A 19579-nucleotide genomic window follows, 5' to 3' on the forward strand; every position below is an offset into this window, starting at 1 on the left:
GTGAAAGGAAAGAGGCAGGCCCCAGTCTAGAATAGGTTTACATGGACTAACTGTCTCTGAAGCCCCAAGCAGTTGTGTTTGTGATAGAGGTCCTGAGGCACATGCAGAATATAACAACCTCACACAACATTATGCTGAGTGGAAACACACTCTTTTCGAGCATGACCATTAAAAGTGAGCTCAATGGGACTAACTTATAGAACAAGGTGCTACTCAACATAAGCAAGCTTGCCTATTTTGGGACCTAGGAGTTACCACACAGCAAAGAATAAAAGTTAATAACCGCATAGGCTCTATCCAGAGCACTTCAGCCCAAAATGCAATGCAGTTGGGAGCAGTAGTAAAACTTTGACCTTTCACTTTACTGTAGCCTTTCTGAGGTACTACTTCAGAGCAACTGAGAGGGGAAAAAAACCTGAGAGAACTAACTCTTAGTTTTAGAGTATAAGGAATAAACCTTTTGCTCTTACAGAAAGTGTTATACTGAGTAATAACTCAAACACTTCCATCTATTTTAAATTTGGCAAAGCTTAGAGTTGTGTGCAATGAGGGCTAACTCAAACCTCAAAGAGCATTTACATGACTAATGTTATAAATAATGGAATTTAATATAATCTCCAAGTATCTTGCTGTTCCTTTGTATAGAAATAAGTACACTGATATTGCTATATACTATTTCACAAGTCTAATGGGTGGGGATATTACAGAAAGTGATTTTTACATAACGGCTTCAGAGAGCAAGACTCCTTATTCTTACATCATATGCTTCTAAATTATATTACACCATTTCCCATTGAGTCTCAGAAATTAAGCTGAAAGACACATTGCTTGATAAAAAAAACCAGCAATAAAATAAAATGACAGACTATCAGTATTGTGAAAATTATATTCCTTTTTAAATAAACAAACTAAACGAAGATTCCTCCCCTCCATTCCATCTCTCCGGACCAAAGATTCTTCAGCTTCACATTCCTATGATATGATTCCATTTTGAGTGAAACAGGAGTCAGTTCAGAGAGGTCTGTTCTTTTTTGATGGAGATTCCCCCCTCCTTTTAAATGGCAAAATGAATGCAAAAATAAAAAAGCATATGATTATGGTATTTACAGTTCCATTAAAGTGTCCAAAGCAAGTTGGGGGATTCTAGTCTACTATTTTGAAGCTATTTAGGTTCACAGCAGCACAATGCCCATTTCACTTCAATTATATATGAGGAGAATGCATTCTTGGTAGGACGTGATGGCACAGTGACAGCCACTAAATGCCCATTATCAGCTGTCTTTTCATGGGGTTCTCCTTCTGGATGTGTGGGTTTGTGTGTGTGTGCACACATATATTATACACAGAGAGAAAGAGATTGAGAGAGAGAGAGAGAGAGAAAGAACTCTCTCACACGCACACACATATAGTGGCATTGCTGTCGAAAATGAAAAACAACACAGCCATTATTGATCCATGGTTTGTGTTTTCTTCCATATGATGTAAAACATACCAGCAACAGAACTCTTAGCTTGGCTAAAAGCCTTTGCTACAGGAATGCAATCCCCCAGCCACCTTTTGGAATGGCAGAGGAAAACAGGGCAATTATAAACTCCAGCTAGGTATTTTTCTTCCTCTCTCTTTTTCGCTATGTAATGCCTCAAAGGGAAAGGTAACCAGTTAAGGAGCTTTGCTCAAAAACAAACAAACAAACAAAAACCATGAAATGTCACAATACAGGTATTACACAGGACAAAGGTCAAAGTAGCCATTCATGAATCTGCAGCAAGCAAGCTGTATAATCAGTCCTTTCTAAATAAAGGCCAAATAGCCTTCATGGGAAACATTTGTTCAAAATACTTCAATCCCTGGAGAAAGAAAGAAAGTTAATTTTCTTCATTCCATGGTGAACATTTCGTCATATTCTACAGAAAATTATTTTATAGGGACTAAAAGAATGGGATACAAGTTAGCCAGCAACTCAACACAATTCTAACCAAATCTGCAGGTATCTAAACAAAAGGGTTATCACTTTGTTATGACTTCGTTTTGACCAATGATTTCAATGGGACCGCAGTGTAACTTGGATTCAAATTGGGGTATTGAAATTGGACTAACAGTTCTTCTCTTGGCAAAAGACACTTCGAGAAGCTGGATGTATTGCCAATTTACTTTGCCCAGAAACCTCTAATCCTGAACAGAAAAGCAAGATTTTTCAGCTAACACCTCCCTTGAAAAATACCCAAATAAACCTGCTTTAACATTTCTATCCCTGATTCATGGGGAAAGAGCAGCTTTTCATAAGGATTATATATGCATTTTTCATTATTTTAGGGACTCTAAAACTTTAACCCTCCAAGTTTTTGGGACTTCAGCAACCAGAAGTCCCAGCCAGCTTGGTCAATAGTTAGAAATTGTGCGAGCTGAAGTCCCAAACACTTTTAGGGGACCAAAGATTGGGAACCACTGATCTATTTCAATAACTGGAGCCAATCACTGTTTACAACATTAAAACAAATTGAAATAGACACAGTGCCACAATGTGAGAAAATAACTTCACATGTAGCAGGATGATTCTATATATACTGTTGTTGTTATGTGCCTTCATGCCGCTTCTAAGGAGAAACTATCACAGGGTTTGTGGGTGGGGGGTTGGCAAGATTTGTACAGATGTTTGGCGCTTTACAGACCGCCCAAAAGGACGGTCTGCCAGCACTGGTGTTTGCTGCGCCAGGGAACCACAGCAGACAAACCGCGTGATTCCCTCACGCAGCAAAAAGAACCGGCAAAAAACGGTTTCTTTTTGCGGCTCGGTTATGACGCCGCAAGGTGCCAATGGTGCACTTGCGGCATCATTTCTGCACCGCGACGTGCGGACGCTAAGTTTCCACTATGTCAAAATGGTGGTGCCCATGTAGAATGGGCGCCACCATTTTGTACGTGCTCGGCACGTACTAGGGTTAGGGGTGTCCAGAAAGGATGCCCCTTCCTAACCCTAGTATGTGCCGAGCATGTACTTTTTGGCGGTGTGGAACCCGCCTTTGTTTGTCTTTGCCTTCCCCTGAGGCTGAGAGAGTGTGATTTCCCCAAACCACCAAAAGCTATTTAAAATATTCAGGAAATACCTCTTTAAATGGGGATTTCCTGGGTGGCTGCCACTTTAAGAGAAGCATTTCAATGGCAGACAGTGTTGCAAATTTAACAGTGAAAGCCTCTTTGAAACCAGCATAAAGCAAACTTATTTTGAAGAGCTTCCTTACAGCGTGCTGCTAAAACTGAGTTGTGCTTGTGCATGTGCACATCCAGCAGTATTAGGAGGAGTTAGTGTAGCAAAAATGATCTTGGTTGTTGCCAACCGTCTGCTAAAGGTTTGGACAATCCACCATATTACTGGTATAATTTGTATCAAGATATGCAACCTGGAGGATGGGTGAACACAGCAGTAACTGTGTACAATTGTCAATGCCTGGAGTAGGCAGAGTAGGTTTATTGCCCTTCCCAAGTGCATAATTTGCCCCAATGTGTACGAACAACCAATGTGTATGAACAAGTGCCTCAAGAAGTATAAGAAAATGTAAAGTGATACACTATGGACAGTGATAGCTGAGGCAGTGAAGGCAAGCCCTTCCAGCCATTAGAGAACTTCTGAAACATAGAGGGAGGGGAACAACTCGAAGATCTCTTGCCATTGAAAAGCCTACATGCACATCTTACCATTCATAAATGACAGCGATTTTCCTGGGTTTAAAATAAAAATGGGCCTTTGGATGTATCCATTTTCCTCTCACCTTACTTGCAGAACCCATCATATCTTGAAACTAATACAACACTCTCGAGCAATTTCTGGCTTTGCTGTATGCCTTGCCTACACATGTGATCCTATTTATGTCAGCCCACCTGCCTTCATTGCCTCCAATTTATTCCAATTTAGCTGGTGGTTTACATCTTGTTTTCTCTACAATACCTTATATGCTGCATCAGTCTGGGGCTTTGTGGCAAAAACAAAACATCAGCCACCACAAAAAACACAGGGCCGTTACAGACTGCCCAAAAGGGGCGGTCTCGGGCCGCTGCCGGTTGCAGCGTGGAGGAGTCGCAGCAGCCAAACCGCGCGACTCCTCCGCGCTGCAAAGAAGGCGCGCGAAAATCGTGCTCCTTCCGCGCCACAGTGTCTCCCATTGGCTGCTGCCATTTTGTTTTGTTTTTTTATCAAAGGCTTGAACCAATGTGATATCAAGAATGCCATGAAAACCAAGAGACTGACACTCTTCATGGTTAAAAAAGAAAGGGGGAAAGACCTGTGATTCTGCTGTGTTTCAAGGTAACCACTACCTCTGCACTGAATCTTACAGAGTCCTCTTAGACGGGAGGGTTTTCTATGGACCTAACAATCTATGTTTTCATACATAACACAATCCATTTAAGACAAATCTTTGTTGCATCCTCACACACAGACACTGTAACTCTTGACAGTCTGCAAACGATTTTCCATCATTTTTTAACAGTTGCATACTTATATTCTAGACAAGGTTCCCTAACAATTTTGTTCAGATGAAAACTTTCAAAACAACCTTTGATCCAAATGTCAAATTCTTCTTGGCATTACATCTAGGCTCTAGCACAATGTGCCACACAGTAACTACACTGTAAATTAAATTTTGTAAGATACCCTTGTGGGAATGGAGTGTTATTTGTTATTTCTTGTGGCACTTAGAATGATAGGCAAAGAATGCAGGGCAGTGTTGGGTCAGGGAAAGGCAACAACAGGCCTGAACCTAAGGACACCTTACTACTGCCTGGTTGGTTCTGCCTAAGGGGATATTTAAAATAATATTCCGATAGCTATTTGGAGTAAATGTTTTTTTTAAAAAAAAACCCACACAATTTACTTTTTGACTAGATAGCATGCAGAGCCAGATACCAAGCTGATCACAGCCTCTACAAAACTATGAAGCTACTTTATTTGTGGGATGTATTTAAAATGTTGGACAGACAGGAAATCCAGATTCAAGTCTCCACCAAGCCATGAAACTTTGGGCTTTTCGCATTCCTTCTTAGACTAACCTACATCTTAGTCTTAACGTATCAATATGTTTCCTCTGCCTTTGCTTTTTATACTGAAACACTGTTATATCTTTGACCTTCCCCTGTTGAAAGAAATGTCACTAAGAAATATGTAAAATACTATCAAACCAATGGTTCACATTGTCTACTATAAATGGAAGCAACTCTCCAGGAGTGTGAAGCATAGAAGCCTTTCTTAGCATGTCTACCCTTGAAACAGGAGTAAGAATCAGGTGGACCAAGGGCTGTGTACAGCTCCCAGAGCAGTTTTTGAATCTTCCCACCAAGCTCTTCATCCCATTTCTCCATTGGGAGGAGGGGGAGAGAAGGAGGTAGTGGTGGTAAACGGTGTCTCCACAACCTTGCAGGTTTAAAATCAGGTTTTACTGGTTTTTAAAACAAACTGACCTTCTGTTCGTATCTATTTCACCCGGATGTTCTGGTGTGACCCACAGCAAATATAAATATAGTGGCAAATGGGCTCCAGGCATCCCAAACTGTTCATATTTGTTTCAACTACAGTTGGTGAGGACTGGACCTGATACACAGAACTCTTGTTAGTCACCAAAATGCTCTTGTGCACCAGTGATTTCCCAAAATTTGCTCCTCCAGATGTTTTGGACTTCACCCCCAGAATTCCTGACTGTTGACCAAGGTGGCTAGGACTTCAGAGAGTTGAAGTCAAAAACTCTACTGTACACCAAAGTGAGGGAACCTGCAGTCTTCCACAAGTCTCCCATCAACCCCAGTAAGTATAACAAATTATCAACAATGCTGAAAAATGCAGTGAAAAATATCTGGATGTTTACAAGTTTCCCAACTCTGAAGTAAATTCTTAATCTTTCTATGCTCTGATTTTATTGTATTTCTTTATTCACCGATTTCTTGTCCCCCCCCCCCCCCCCAATACAATGCCGTCATGTGGCAATCTAACAAAAAAAATCATACATCAGTTTAAATCACGGCCTATCACCAACTCAGCAGTAGGTTTTGACATTATTACCAGATTTTAATATATACTCTTAATAAGATGAGCAGGAAGAAACCTAGGTGTGATGACTCATGGTGTTACATCCAAAATTCAAAATTAAAATGTTTCCCCTCTTCTATGCTTCTTTTGTTTTTGGCATCAGTGTAAAGTAAAGAGCCTTGTTTGGGATTCAAGAAACAGTAAACTAAAGGATTTTACCCATGTGCCCCTAAAGCAACAAGCTTGCAATTGTCCTTCAGACACATTGGCCCAGAAAAACGAACAAAAGATTTGGCCACAAATACCACAAACCACATTACTGGAACTGCCAATAACTGAACTTGCAGAGGCTGTTCCAAGTGTGGCTTTAATCTGAATTATACTAAACAGTGCAATTTGGGTCCAAAAGCATTTCCAATAAGGTGATGAATTGGGTTGGAATCATCTGAAAAGATTGCACAGCTCATTCCATTATGACGTGATTTGTGTGAATTCAATATTTTTTTCCCCTCTTCAAGGCTTTTAAAAAGCCATTAATAAAATGCAGTTCTAGCTTTACAGTTGATGAACAGTCACCTCACATGCCTCCCCCGCCACAGCCGCCAAAGAGGAGAGAGAGAGAGAATGAGAGGGAGAGAGTGTACAAAACAGACATTGGAAGAAGATTATTGACTGTAGTCTGGTGCCTACCTGTCTGCAGGTGAAGACTTTGAATTGCGGGCTTTCTTTACTTGGGCATATAGTGCTTCAACCGTTGGTCCTTCCCTTGGGCTCTGTGGTCGATTGTTCATTGTACCACTATTTGTGGGGGAATGATATGAAGGAATCCCAGCATACATTGAATCAGCATCACATCCAAAAGTCCTGTTTAAATCTTGAATCTCAGCGTAGTCTCGTTCCCGAGCTTGCCTTTCACGAAATTCTCGGGTCTTGGCTTGTATTCTGGAAAGGAGAAAGAAGGCTAAAAATACACTTGAAAAATAGGGTGCAAACACATTTTTAGCCACAGGTAAATATTTTACATGCTAGACTGAAATATCTGAGATATAGAGAGGAGGCAATAAAGAAATATATTCCTTATCCCATAAAAATGAAGAAGACCGGGGGGGGGGGGGCACACTTCTCTTGTTTTTGCAAAGAAGAGACCTTTATTATTTATATTGTAATACTGACTATAATATAGGTAACTGGTCCTTTCTCAGTGACATGCATCATACTTTCTAGGTGGTCATTCTGATATTGTGAAGGGCCTGTTTGGACATTAGGCAATGAGGGTGGGAACAGGGTATAGGTTCTATCTGCATAGGAGATAATCTCCAAACTCAAAAATCTTAAAATATTATTCTGCTGTTATTTAGGCAAAAGAACTCCCTTAGTTTGGACAGTTGGACTACTTTGTCAATTAGGCAAAATGTGCTGCACATGTGCTGTCACACAACAGTTTTTGCCCTGGTTCACAGAGGTATGAATGCTTCCCACATGAAGATTACTGATCACTGTTGTTTAGTTTATATGTCTTTCACATTATAACAGTTATCACTTTACAACACAATAGTCTCACATTAACCTTTAAGCGTTAAAAGCATATGGTGAAGGCTTTCTCATACACCTAATCCACCTTTGACCTTCCTCTGTTTGTAGATTGATTTATGTCTTTTAGACAGTTTCTTGATAGTTTCTGTGAAGAAATCAAATTGATAAAATCTGACTTCATTTAATCAATAGAAAAGTTTAAATTGACTAATTGAAAACAGAATTTCATCCATTCATTGACTTTTTGAGCATTAACTCTAATTAATAACAAAGGAGCATTTCTGCCTAATGCTGCCACAATTACCCTTCCAAATGTGTAATGTTGGTATATTAATGTGAATTCAAACATATTTGACACAGAAGATGGCATTATGGCTAGAAATACTGAAAATTCCACTTCAGCAGCTGGGGGCCTGTTTTTGGGAGAAAGGTGGCATAGAAATAAAAGGAATGATTTAAGATAGGCATAGTGATCCAAACTGCTAATTTCAAGTGTTAATATGACAAGAATGTGCATGCAATTGACATATATCTCATACAGGTACACTTTCCAGGGAGTTCAACATGGGAATACAGAAAGCTACATTACATTGGATCAGAATCCTGCTGATTGTAATTGTAATTGGTGCCAACTTTCCAGATTCTCAGGTAAAGGTCTTTTTCATCATGTTCTACCTGGATCTCTTAGACTGGAGATTATAGGGATCATAATCCCTGAATCCCAGTAATCCAGGGTTGAGAAAGTGCCTCCACTAATTTTGAGCCCCTTACACCACCTTTCTTTCAAACATACTAGTAGGCCAGGTTAGGGTAGCTTTGGGGCATTTGTAATGATGCCACATGAGAGAGCAACTCAACATTTACCTATATGGATTTTGAAAGGGGAAAATACACAACTGATGCAAAGGAATGCAAATAGTACCAAAATGAAAAGGAGTGTAAGCAGTTTGCTAATGCCTATTATTTTGGCTAAGAACAAGGCATGGACTCATGTTGAGAATACACTATCTGCTGTCCTTTTTGATTATACACATAATTGCCACTGTCCTTAAACATTAGAGTAAATAGTATGTTTAAGTGTTTTTAGCAACAAAAAACTGGACTCCCACAGTGCAAAGAGGATTTTATGGGTTTACTGATTCAGTTCAACTCTGTTCCAATGTTCAATTGTTTTTACCATAGAAATAGCTCAATTCTAATAATTGCTTATTTGCAAGCATCATCCCCAGGGCAATTGGCATGAAAATTTGTTGTGGACATAGTCAGGAGACAGTGGAGTGTGGAATGACTGATACAGTGACAGGCTTGGAATACTGAGACTTCATACTCACATTGTCCCAAGCCTTGTAAGAGCAAAAAATGCATGTTTCCTTCTATACCATACTATACCATGCTATAGCATTCGTGTTTTCTTCTATACCAGGGATGGAAATTATAAGGCCTTCTAGATGTGGTTGAATAGCAGTTTACAGCATGCTGGGTGCCTTCGGTGAGCTGAAGTCAAGTGACATCTGGAGAACTATAGAACTGTCATTCCCATTCTGTACCAGCTTGACTTGGTATGCAGGTGGGCTAGCTGGCAGGAAGTTAAACCTATTACTCACCTGAACAGAAGAGCACATTGGGTTCTAGCTGGTCTCTCCTTCTGTATGCTGACCATAACAGATCTTTGGACAAGAACACTTTTTACATACCCTGGGATCCCTTCCTCTTGATTAGACTTTGTGTTTTATGTATTGATAGTATTCAGCTTTTTGGCTGATTGGTTATATTATGCTTTTGTCACAAGGATGCCAGAAGAACCAATATGATAACAGGAACCATGGAGATACAGTAGTAGGAGAAAATGAATGGGAAGGTCCTTTGGTAGACTGAAGCTACAGAGCAGGGGGGATTCTCACAAGCTAGTGGGGCATGACATCTAGATAATTGTAGACTATTCCAGTGGGGACTTGCATATTCCCCTTCAACAACTCGTTTAGCAAATATAGATTTGAGGTCACACATGGTCTGCCTAAGGATAGTCCATGACAGTCTCTCTGGGAAGCTGTGTATGGTTCCTTCACTAATGTTGTAGTCTGCAGAATCAGTTTAATCATTTTGAGTAACTAACCATGACACAATAGCCAATGTCAAATATATTAGGAGGCCAGGTTATGGTAGATCTTCAATAAATGATCCTTTACACTGATTGCTTTATTTTCTGAATTCTAAACACTGGACATCAGGTCAGGTATATAATTTAAATCAAAATGGCTGATGAACAAAAGACAGCACTGGATCATTCTGCCCAAGGTCTTTGCATGATGTGATAATTTTTAGCTTCCTGCCATCAGGAAATATCTCTTCCTGTTTATAGAACAATGTTAAAATAATTATGGAGCATACTTAGTTTACCTGGAATACTCTCCAGGTATACTTGTACTCTGTCATGCCTCCGGAAGCACAAGCAGCCTATAACACATCCAGTACTCTCTCAGAGCTGCCTGGGAAAACTAGAATTGAGGTGGGCAAGTTATCCACAGGGAGAGGTCACAGCTCAGTGTTTGCATGGAGAAAGCTGGAGCATTGTTTGCATGAAGAAAGTTTATTTCCCAGACCTGTTTAGTTAAATTGAAATAGCAAGGTTGGGAGGAAGGGAACCTATTGCTTTGGACACTGGAGACCCTCTGAGTCAAGATAGTCCTGTGCTAATGTGCCAGTTAACCAACTTTTCTTCCATTACTGCTCCTTGACGTACTTCAGTCAACATGCAAAGAACTCAAAGGTTGATGTGAACAGAATCCGATATAGAGTTCTTCCATAAACAATCAAATGCGGCCCCTCTGCTCCATCATCTCTTGCCAAATTCAACTGATGTAGTTTATCTGCCTAGTTATCAGTCTGACATTTTTCCTTTTGCACTCCTGTCAACTTTACTGGGATTACAAATTGTATTTGGCAAAGCATGATTGCACTTACTAAGTGTAACTGTAACATAGTAAGACATGACTTGTTAAGGATCGCTACTCAAGAGCAAACACTGTTTTCCAAACCTCTGTGGAGATAGAAAAGATCATAGGTATCTATCTGACTTTTGAAGAAAGAAGAGATAGGAAAATCACCCAATCTTAATTTAATGCAGTTTATTTGACTCTCACCTACATGTTCTAGCCTAGTTTCATATCAAATTGCAAATCCTTGTGTTTTCTGCCACAGCTTGGTGTGGATTTTCCAATGCAAAAACAGTCAGCTCTCTATTTTCACATGGGATCCATTTCCCCCCATGCAAAAACAAAATTTCACACATATACAAGCCCCACAGGGGGCACGTGTTCGTGGGTGGCTGCAGGTGTGCGCCTTAGGCGCCCTGCCATTTTAATCCCCTCCGTTTGTTCCTCACAAGTAAGTGAAGGTTGTGGATATGACATCCACACAAACAGAAGGACAACTGTATTCTTATACATTTTTCCTAATTTGTGCTTTTACTTGGGCAGTGCACCAAATTTGTGCACCTTTCCCACAACATGTTTCACTGTGACTTTTCCCCATTATGCACATCTTTGCCATGATATTGTTTGTGTGCATTTTATTTCTTAGAAACACCCCTTAAGCCTTGTAACTGCAGAGATAGTTGACATGAGGCACACATTTTCTCAGAAGTTTTAGGAGGGGCAAAATGTTATGTTCATCAAGACTGTTGGAATAAAACTAAAACTCAGCACCATTACAGGCTGTGAGGTTGATGATCACTGGAAGGCAAAGGACAGGACTGAGAATTCAACCAGTTACACAATATAGAGATTCTTTGTATTTTTCATGACCAGCAAAAGGGAAAGCCCATTCACAAAACTTGTATTGATTGTTTCTTGAACAGCCAATGTATTTTCAATTTGATTCAGAAGAAAATGACAATAAAAATGACTACAGCAATTACCATTTGGCAACATACCAATGTTATTTACAGTCAATAGGGTTCATACTCTCTGGTCTCTTTGCCTAGTCTACAAGAGCTATGAAAATATTTTGCTCAGAAGAAACAAAGTGTGGCTTTCCCAATAAAAATATTATGGCCACCTTGGGAATTCTAGAAATACATCAGGAGGGCATCCTGCTGTTGAAAGCCTGACTCCATCTGATATTTTAATAGCTCCAGATGGCCTTTGCTGGAAGACAACACTCCCACTATTCTTTTATCATGACCTCTTAGGTCACAAATTATCTGAAAGGATGGTGCTATCCTCCTTTCAAGAGTAGGTTAGTGTGCCATTAAGCCTTAGCTCTTATTTGACCAAACTTTCACTGCTGAAATGAACAATCTTCCCATCAACACTTTATGTAACATTGGAAGGAAGGCATTTTTGATCTTTACTCTATTAGTGTATATTTTAAAGTAAATGAAAATATCCTTTGATGCATTTCAGCATCAGGTGGTTTTTGTGGTACAAGCGGTAGTACTATGATCTATTTCATACAGAAAAATGTTAAGATCTGGTCTTGGAAAACAAAAATCTAAGCTTGTAAAGGTATGTGTATCTTGGAAGATTCATCGCTCCAAAATCATTAATATTCACATTTTAATGAATTATTTGTCCTTTTGCCATTGTCATAAATAAAGCACTTTCATTTGCATATAGAAAAATATTAAATAAACTAATGCTCTAAATAAAGTAATAAGGTTAATTTCCTTCCTGCTGTCACTAAATTCATGTTAGCAGCCTCTCTTCAGCTTGACATCAATTAATGATTTTAATTCCACACTCTTGTCACTGTGCTCACTACCCTTTCCTCTAATTAAAATGGATGATGCATGATGAAGGGAAAACACAAGACTTCTGTTCTTGTTGTAACATTTCTATTCATTAGTATACTTTTTACAGCAAAAGGCTTGTAGTTTTAATGGCACTAAAGGAAGATGAAGAAAAGCTGTATTATCTCTAAGAGGCGTAGGCTCTCACAACCCTTGGGAATACACACAATACAGGGAATTACCCTCATGCAGTGACCACCTCCCCCAGGACAAGATATCAATAGGTTATTTTAATTAGTATGGCTTATCTATTTATAACGGTGTGTATGCACATCTATGTTCAAATACATTTATATTTAAATGAACAAATGATATTCAGTGTCTGGTTAACAATGCAAAACTAAAACACCACACCATCTTCAATATCTACTCTAATGCATTACTTAACTTAACCTGAAGCCTACAACTAGCACCAATGTGTATGCTTCTACAAGAATTTTACCCTGAAAACACACACATTTTATATCTGCAAATCATGTTTGCCTCATACTTTATAATTTTCTTTTTTAATTTACATGGGTGAGCAGGTATTACTTTTACTTTAAATAAAATCCACCATGCTATGTAGTTATAAACAGAACTGAAACCTTCACTTCATAATTGGTCAGTTGTGTTAACTTCCAGCTCCAGTGATTTTATTACTGTTAAAATCTCACTCAACATTTACTATATACTATACCTTTATAGCACTTTTCAGTTTAGAGTCAAGTGGGTCTCTTAAATGGCATGCTTCCAATAGAGTTCTGATGCCATATTTACAGTGAAAAAAACTGTATGTAGAAATTAAACCTGGACATCTTCTTTTAGGTGATGCATCTAGAAATGTGCCTTCCCTCAAAATAGTCATCTTCAGAAACCAACTGCTATTTTTGCCTGTTGATCAAGCAAGATTTAGACGATTTCTGGATCTACCTTTGGTGGATGGCGTAGTAATGTAATGCCCTCAAAGAGGCACAAAACTAGTGTGAGGAGCTCCCCCTTCTGGTTTGTTAGCTATGATGGACATTGGACAGATTCCATGTCCATATAGCACTAGTGCCTAATGACTACCTTTGCAAAGATATTAATAGGATTATTACATAAAAGTAATTGATTTGATGAACAGGCAAAAATGGCAGTTGCTTTCTGAAGATGACCATTTTGGGGGAGGGCACTTTTTTAGATGCACACACACCATTTTCGACTTCTACAAACTGAAGGCAATCTTTAACAAAGCCCCCTGACTGCCAATACTGTTTCAAATTAATAATGCTGGGAGTTCTAAATATTGTCACCCACAGAACTGATAAAATCCTTACAAAATTTAGAATCCTCTGCAGATAATACAATAAGCAGAGATTACAAATGTTTGGAATGTAAACTTTTGCAGCTCTCAAATCTCTTCTTTACAGCTTTTCCAGAAAATCAGTTTTGTAGTGCAATAAATGTTTAGTGGTCGTTCATTTGTTGCATGGGATCCACACATTTTCAGTTAAGTAAGCAATTCTGTTTCAGCAATGTAACAATTTTGTAGCATTCAAGCCACAATATATTTCCACTTGGAGGATGTGTTTTATTTTCCCAGTTAGCAGGGGCAAAACAAAGTATGAATATGATTCATGAGTGTCACGGGCACCTATTGCATATTTTGCATACTGTGACAAGGGCTTAAATTCAATTCTTAGTCCCACTTAGAGCAGGCCTACTTGGTTAATCAACACTTGACTGTTAAGTCCTATTAATACAGTGGACCTATTCCCACTGAGGGGTTAATTATTAAGTTTTAAGCCAAGGAAACCACCCTGTCACCTCTATGCTTCTATCATGTCATAATCTAACCATCCTGAAATTCAGCCTTCAAGAAGGGGTCGCTTATGGAAATAGTTTTTGATTTGAGACTCTTTAGGACTCCCGCCAAAGATAAAACTGATGTGGGACTAGGAATATTTTTTAATGTCCATGTCTGGTATTTACAACAGTTACAAGAACTTAGAATCATAAAATCACAGAATAATAGAGTTGGAAAAGACCGCAAGGGCCATCCAGTCCAACCCCCTGCCATGCAGGAAATCCAAATCAAAGCATCCCCGACAGATGGCCATCCAGCCTCTGTTTAAAGACCTCCAAGGAGGGAGATTCTTGGAAGACACACATTACAATAAAGAATATCATTTGCAATGTGCTACTTTTTTGGCTATCGGGGGCTTAACAGCATTATTTTTAAACTAACATAATGATGTCCTATGTCATGTGTGGTGCAATAAATAATCTTTCGTGGGTTTTGTGGCATCATTTAAGGTAAAGTTAGCCACCTCCCCTATTTTTAAGTATAATTTTGTAAATAGATAAAGAAATGGTTTCTTGTAGTACTAATGCATTACTTTTCAAAAAGTAATAACTAACAGCATCTTACTTTTTAATAATAAATTTTCTAAGATTATATTCTTGGGCTTCCGGAAAACCTCCTTTTCTAAAAATTCTGTTTTGAGGTTTCTGCATATACATCAGGAATGTTGCTTGCTTTATGTGAAATGGTGTTCGTAAGAAGGCTGTTTCTATGTATAAAATGGCAGTCTTTATTCTATTCAATTCATTCAATGAAAAATTAAGCTACATTACTTTGCTTGTCTTCTAATCAATACAAACAAAATACTATAACGACTTCAAGGAAAATACAATGCAAGCAAATACTATTAAAATTATAGAGTCAAGGAAAATAATTTTATATAATTGTGGCACTGATTGATTTCTTAATGGAACATCCACTTGTTCTTTAACCCCTGTGGATTTTTGTTGCATATCTGCTATACATAGTAAATTCATTACACCCAACCTGGTTCCCCCCAAGCATTTCATCATTAAAGGTATAGTGATTCAGAGACCAAGGAAAACTGAAATTAAGCGACCTGCACCATTAAGAACAAAAAAGAAACAAAAACAAACAAAAACTGTCTAATATCTGAAAGAAAATTTTATTGGGTTCTCTAATTTTTCAAGGATTAACCAAAATTGCAGCCACATGATATAATTATTGTGCTGTTTTGCATGCCTTGTGTGTACAAGGAGTAACAAATGTTAGGTGCACTATTTTAACAGATCTGAGTTCTTATCATAAGGCAGTAAGATGTATGTGTGCATGTTTACCAATATATTACCAGAGAGGGAACCATCTTTACCCAGAAAAGGGCAACCAAAATGGTAAAATGTCTGGAACCCAAGTGCTGTGAGGATAAATTGGGGGAAATTGATGTGTTTAGCCTGGAGAAGAGAAAACTGAGTGGTGAATTGGCAGCCATTGTTCAGTATCTTAAGGGTTATCATGTGGACAGTGGAATGAGCTTGTTTTCTGCTGTTCTACAAGATTAGGACTGAAACCAGTGGATTCAAATTACAAGAGAGGACAATCAAATTAAACATTAAGAAGAACTTCTTGATGGTCAGAGCTGTTCAACAGTGGAATAGACTGCCTTGGAAAGTCAACTTCCCTTCACTGGAGATTTTAAAACAGTAATGAGATGGCCATCTTTCATGGATACTTCAGCAGTGAATTGGGGTTAGACTGCAATGTTCTTGGGGTACCTTCCAATTTTATTATTGATTCTATAACTTGATCACTGTCCACTGAATGCTTGTCTATTTGCTTCTCTGCAGCTATCTCCAAAAACATAAACCACTTTCTAGGTTATGTTGAAATGCAAATATCTTTTCTTAAGAGCATACCCAAAATATGTTGTATTTCATAATTCTAGCACAGAAATACCAGTCATCACCAACTACTACAGTGGGCCCTTGTTATCTGCTGGGGTTTCATTCCAGGGTCCCCTGTGGATAACAAAATCTGTGGATGCTCAAGTGACATTAAATATAATGGCACAGCAAAATGGCGTCCTTTATATAAAATGGAAAATCAAGGTTTGCTATTTGGAAATTATACTTTTGGGGAATTTTTTCAAGCCGTGGATGCTTGAATCCATTGATAAAAAATCAGTGGATAAGGAAGGGCCAACTGTATTAAGGATTTATACATCATCAGCTATGCCTAGCACAATGGTGTTGCAATATACTTAGACACATAGAAATTTACAACTAACCTATATAAATAAAGCCCCCTTAGCAGCAAGTATTAAAAACCTACGATTTATACTGTGCTTCACTATTCACTGGGAGCATGCATATACTTCAGACAAAGCAGGAACCAAAGAGTAATAGTGAAGAAAATCAGACCCCATAATAAAGCTGTTGTTCAAAGCAAAGTGAACTTGGTCCCAGAGCTTTGGAAGGTGCAGTCAGACAGTCTACAAGCAGTTAAAAACTGCCACAAATTGGGTTGTGTAATTGGGTTAAGAACAATCTTAACTCTAGATTATTAACTGAGGGGGGGGGGGGGGGCGGGTTCAGGTTGCAAAAATATCATGACCACCCTGGTACAGAAACTTCTGTGAGCATCTACTGATGGCAGTATTTCCACTGGAAGTCCCTTGAATCAACAGGATCCAAAGCTACTTTGCTCCTCTAAGACAGTACAGAACTGAAAATAATATAACAGAATTTCTTCTCCTTTGAAACAAATGAGCAAGAACATGGGTGGGATCCAGGAATAACTGTCTCTCTGATATTTTACCCTGGCTGGAAGGCTTAGAAAATGGAGAATCCTCCCTCTCTTTGGTTCCCTGACCATCACCAAGGATAACCCTTCTCATAAATACTGAAAATACAGAAATTACATGCAGATTACATATGTTTGCAAAACCACATAAACTCATTGGGAGAGATGTGATCAGATGCAGATCCCTGCTCTCTCAGTGGTAATCCAGGGTTGTGAAACATACACTCAATGGTAATAAAGACTTGCAAAGCATTCACTGGAGTTGTGATATTCCAGACAAGTCTGCATGTTATATTATTAACATGATAAATGCAGTTAACCCATGATAACTTCAGAGCAAAACATTGCTATCATCACATATTAAAAAGCTAAATTATATGATAGATTATTGCATCTCTTAACACAACAAATCACTTAGTTCTTACAAGGAATTAGGTACCAAGTTCTGTCTCTAGTTCTTACTGATTCACTTTTAACCGACAATATGGTTCTACTGTGGAGAAATATATTCTTGTTTCCATTGAAACTGTATAAAGTTGGTGGGCGGATGAAAGTAAGAAAGCCCAACTGTAATAGCATTTGTGTGCTAGCACACTGTTGGATTTCAGCCCATGTTTATATTTAATTCCATTCTTCCTTTGAGAAGCAGAAATAAAATACAGAGAGCTGTGAATGCACTAAGGAGCCATGTAGAACAACAGGTAGTTTCTTATGTCACTTGTCAGATCTTTAACATTCAAAGCTAGACATCTGCTATAGGTATGAGGAATACATGACCTACTCATGTCCATCATCTATTTTTTTCATGGCCCCAGACTATCTAAAATCATCTCCAGTATCCCTCATTTTCAATTGTTATTTGTCAAAAACAAGGAGAAATGTTGCTTCTGGAATCTTCCAGGAAAAGAGATTCTCAACTAACAACAGAGGGAAAGTATGGCGGGATACAAACGGGCAGGGGAAGACGTCTTGGAGGTGTATTCTGCTGAATACGGAGCCTCCAGACCGCCCGCCCCGGGGGCGTGGCTCAGGAGATGGGGCTTCCACATGGGGGGCAGTGAAGACGCCTCACCTGGGTCCGTTTCTGAACCGCAGTTTCCAAACCGCCGCCTCGGAGGACGCTGCAAAGAGAGAGGCAGCTTCCTCACGGGCGGCCAAAAACGGGGCTTTTTTTTTCCTTTGCCGGCTGGCGGATGCGCAGCTGCGCAGCTGCAGCGCTAAGCAGCGGCGACAGAAAGCCTATGGGCACATTTAAAGTGCCCAAGCCCCTTTAAAACTTTTTCCCCCCGCTCTACCCAAGAACAATGGTGGTCTCCTGCCAGCTGGTGATCAGCTGGTGTTGGCATCCTTGCCCGCTTGCACTTTGCCAGTGTCACCAGCATCATGGATGCCTCCTCTCCTTTGGTCCCCGCGCTCCTGCTGAATCTGCAATGCACAGCCACAGCTGTCGCCGCTGCCACCGCTGTCCCCCTGCCATCCCCCATCACCTCCCTTGTATATATGTAAATATTTACAGTTTTAGGGGTTTTTATTGTTAGGTGAAAATGGCACAGGAATGTGTGTAGGGGCTCACTTTAAAGTCCAAACTTTCCAAGCAGCGCATGCGTACATGTTGCTCTAGGGTTAGGGTTAGGGTTAGGGTTAGGGTTACGAGTCTTAAAATGCACTGCAGCTGTGCTGCAGCTTCCACACCTGCATGGCAGCTGATGCTGCAATTAAAGCCTGACTTCAAACTGCGCATGTTCCAGGACCCCGACTCATTATGTGACACAGTAGACACGGAGCTTTTAAATGGGCAACTTAAATTAGCGGCGTAGCAATTCTGACGTACCGGTGCAGCAGCTTACAGACGGAGCTGCGCAGCTGCGCATCAAACGGAAAAGAAGCGGAGAAAAGCAGCACCTTTTTAATGCCGCTTCTTCCCGCTTGGGGCATGCGGGGGGCGTGTTCATGGCGGCATTCAGGTAAGGCCCGTCTGAAGGCTCTACCTTCATGACGTCATGAATACACCCCTTTTTGCCCGTCTGTATCCCGCCTATGTAACGGGATCTTGTAGCACCTTTGAGCCTAACAGAACAAAAAAAGTAGTAGCATTAGCTTTTGCATACTTAGGCTGCATTCACACTGTAGAAATAATCCAGTTGTTACACCTTTAACTGCTGTGGCTCATTGCTATGGAATTCTGGGAATTGTAGTTTGCTGTGGCACCTGAGCTATCAGACAGAGAAGGCTAAATGTCTCAAAAAACTACAGTTCCCAGAACTCCACAGCATTGAGCCATTGCAGTTAGAGTGGTGTCAACCTGGATTATCTCTGCAGTGTGGATGTTGTCATAGTCTACTTCTTCAAATGTATCTCAGGAAACTACGAAACTAATGCTACAGCTTATTTTGCTCAGTCTCAAAGGTGTTTTTTGCCCTGTACATAGGGGCCCTTTAGCATGTCCTGGGGACATGCTAGGGTTGCCTTGGGGCGCCGTTTCCAGATGCCCCACAACCCTAGGACGTCACCAGGACGTCACAGCTGTGCAGTGCCGTATACATGTGATGCACAGCTGTGTCGTCACTGCTGCACACCTTCCAGATGGGTGCGCGCGGCAGCAACGTGCTTGTGCCGCTGCAGGCAGTTTGTGGCAGTGCTAAAAGGAGCCACTTTTTAG

At 39.8% G+C, this 19579-nt stretch overlaps 1 protein-coding gene across 2 annotated transcripts in view; it reads right to left on the reverse strand.

The window, feature by feature from the left end:
- The window catches only part of LOC149310016 (partitioning defective 3 homolog), a 654223-nt gene that overhangs the window by 137682 nt on the left and 496962 nt on the right, over positions 1–19579 (reverse strand). For both annotated transcript variants that reach the window (XM_089533491.1, XM_089533492.1), the window contains exon 22: positions 6704–6955. In XM_089533491.1, coding sequence (XP_089389617.1) covers positions 6704–6955 — 252 coding nt within the window. The remainder of the gene's footprint in view (positions 1–6703; positions 6956–19579) is intronic.

This window comes from Sceloporus occidentalis, unplaced genomic scaffold (genome assembly GCF_023333645.1).
Source record: "Sceloporus occidentalis isolate IW3139 unplaced genomic scaffold, rSceOcc1.0.p SCAF_7, whole genome shotgun sequence".
NCBI classification, from domain to species: Eukaryota; Metazoa; Chordata; class Lepidosauria; order Squamata; family Phrynosomatidae; genus Sceloporus; species Sceloporus occidentalis.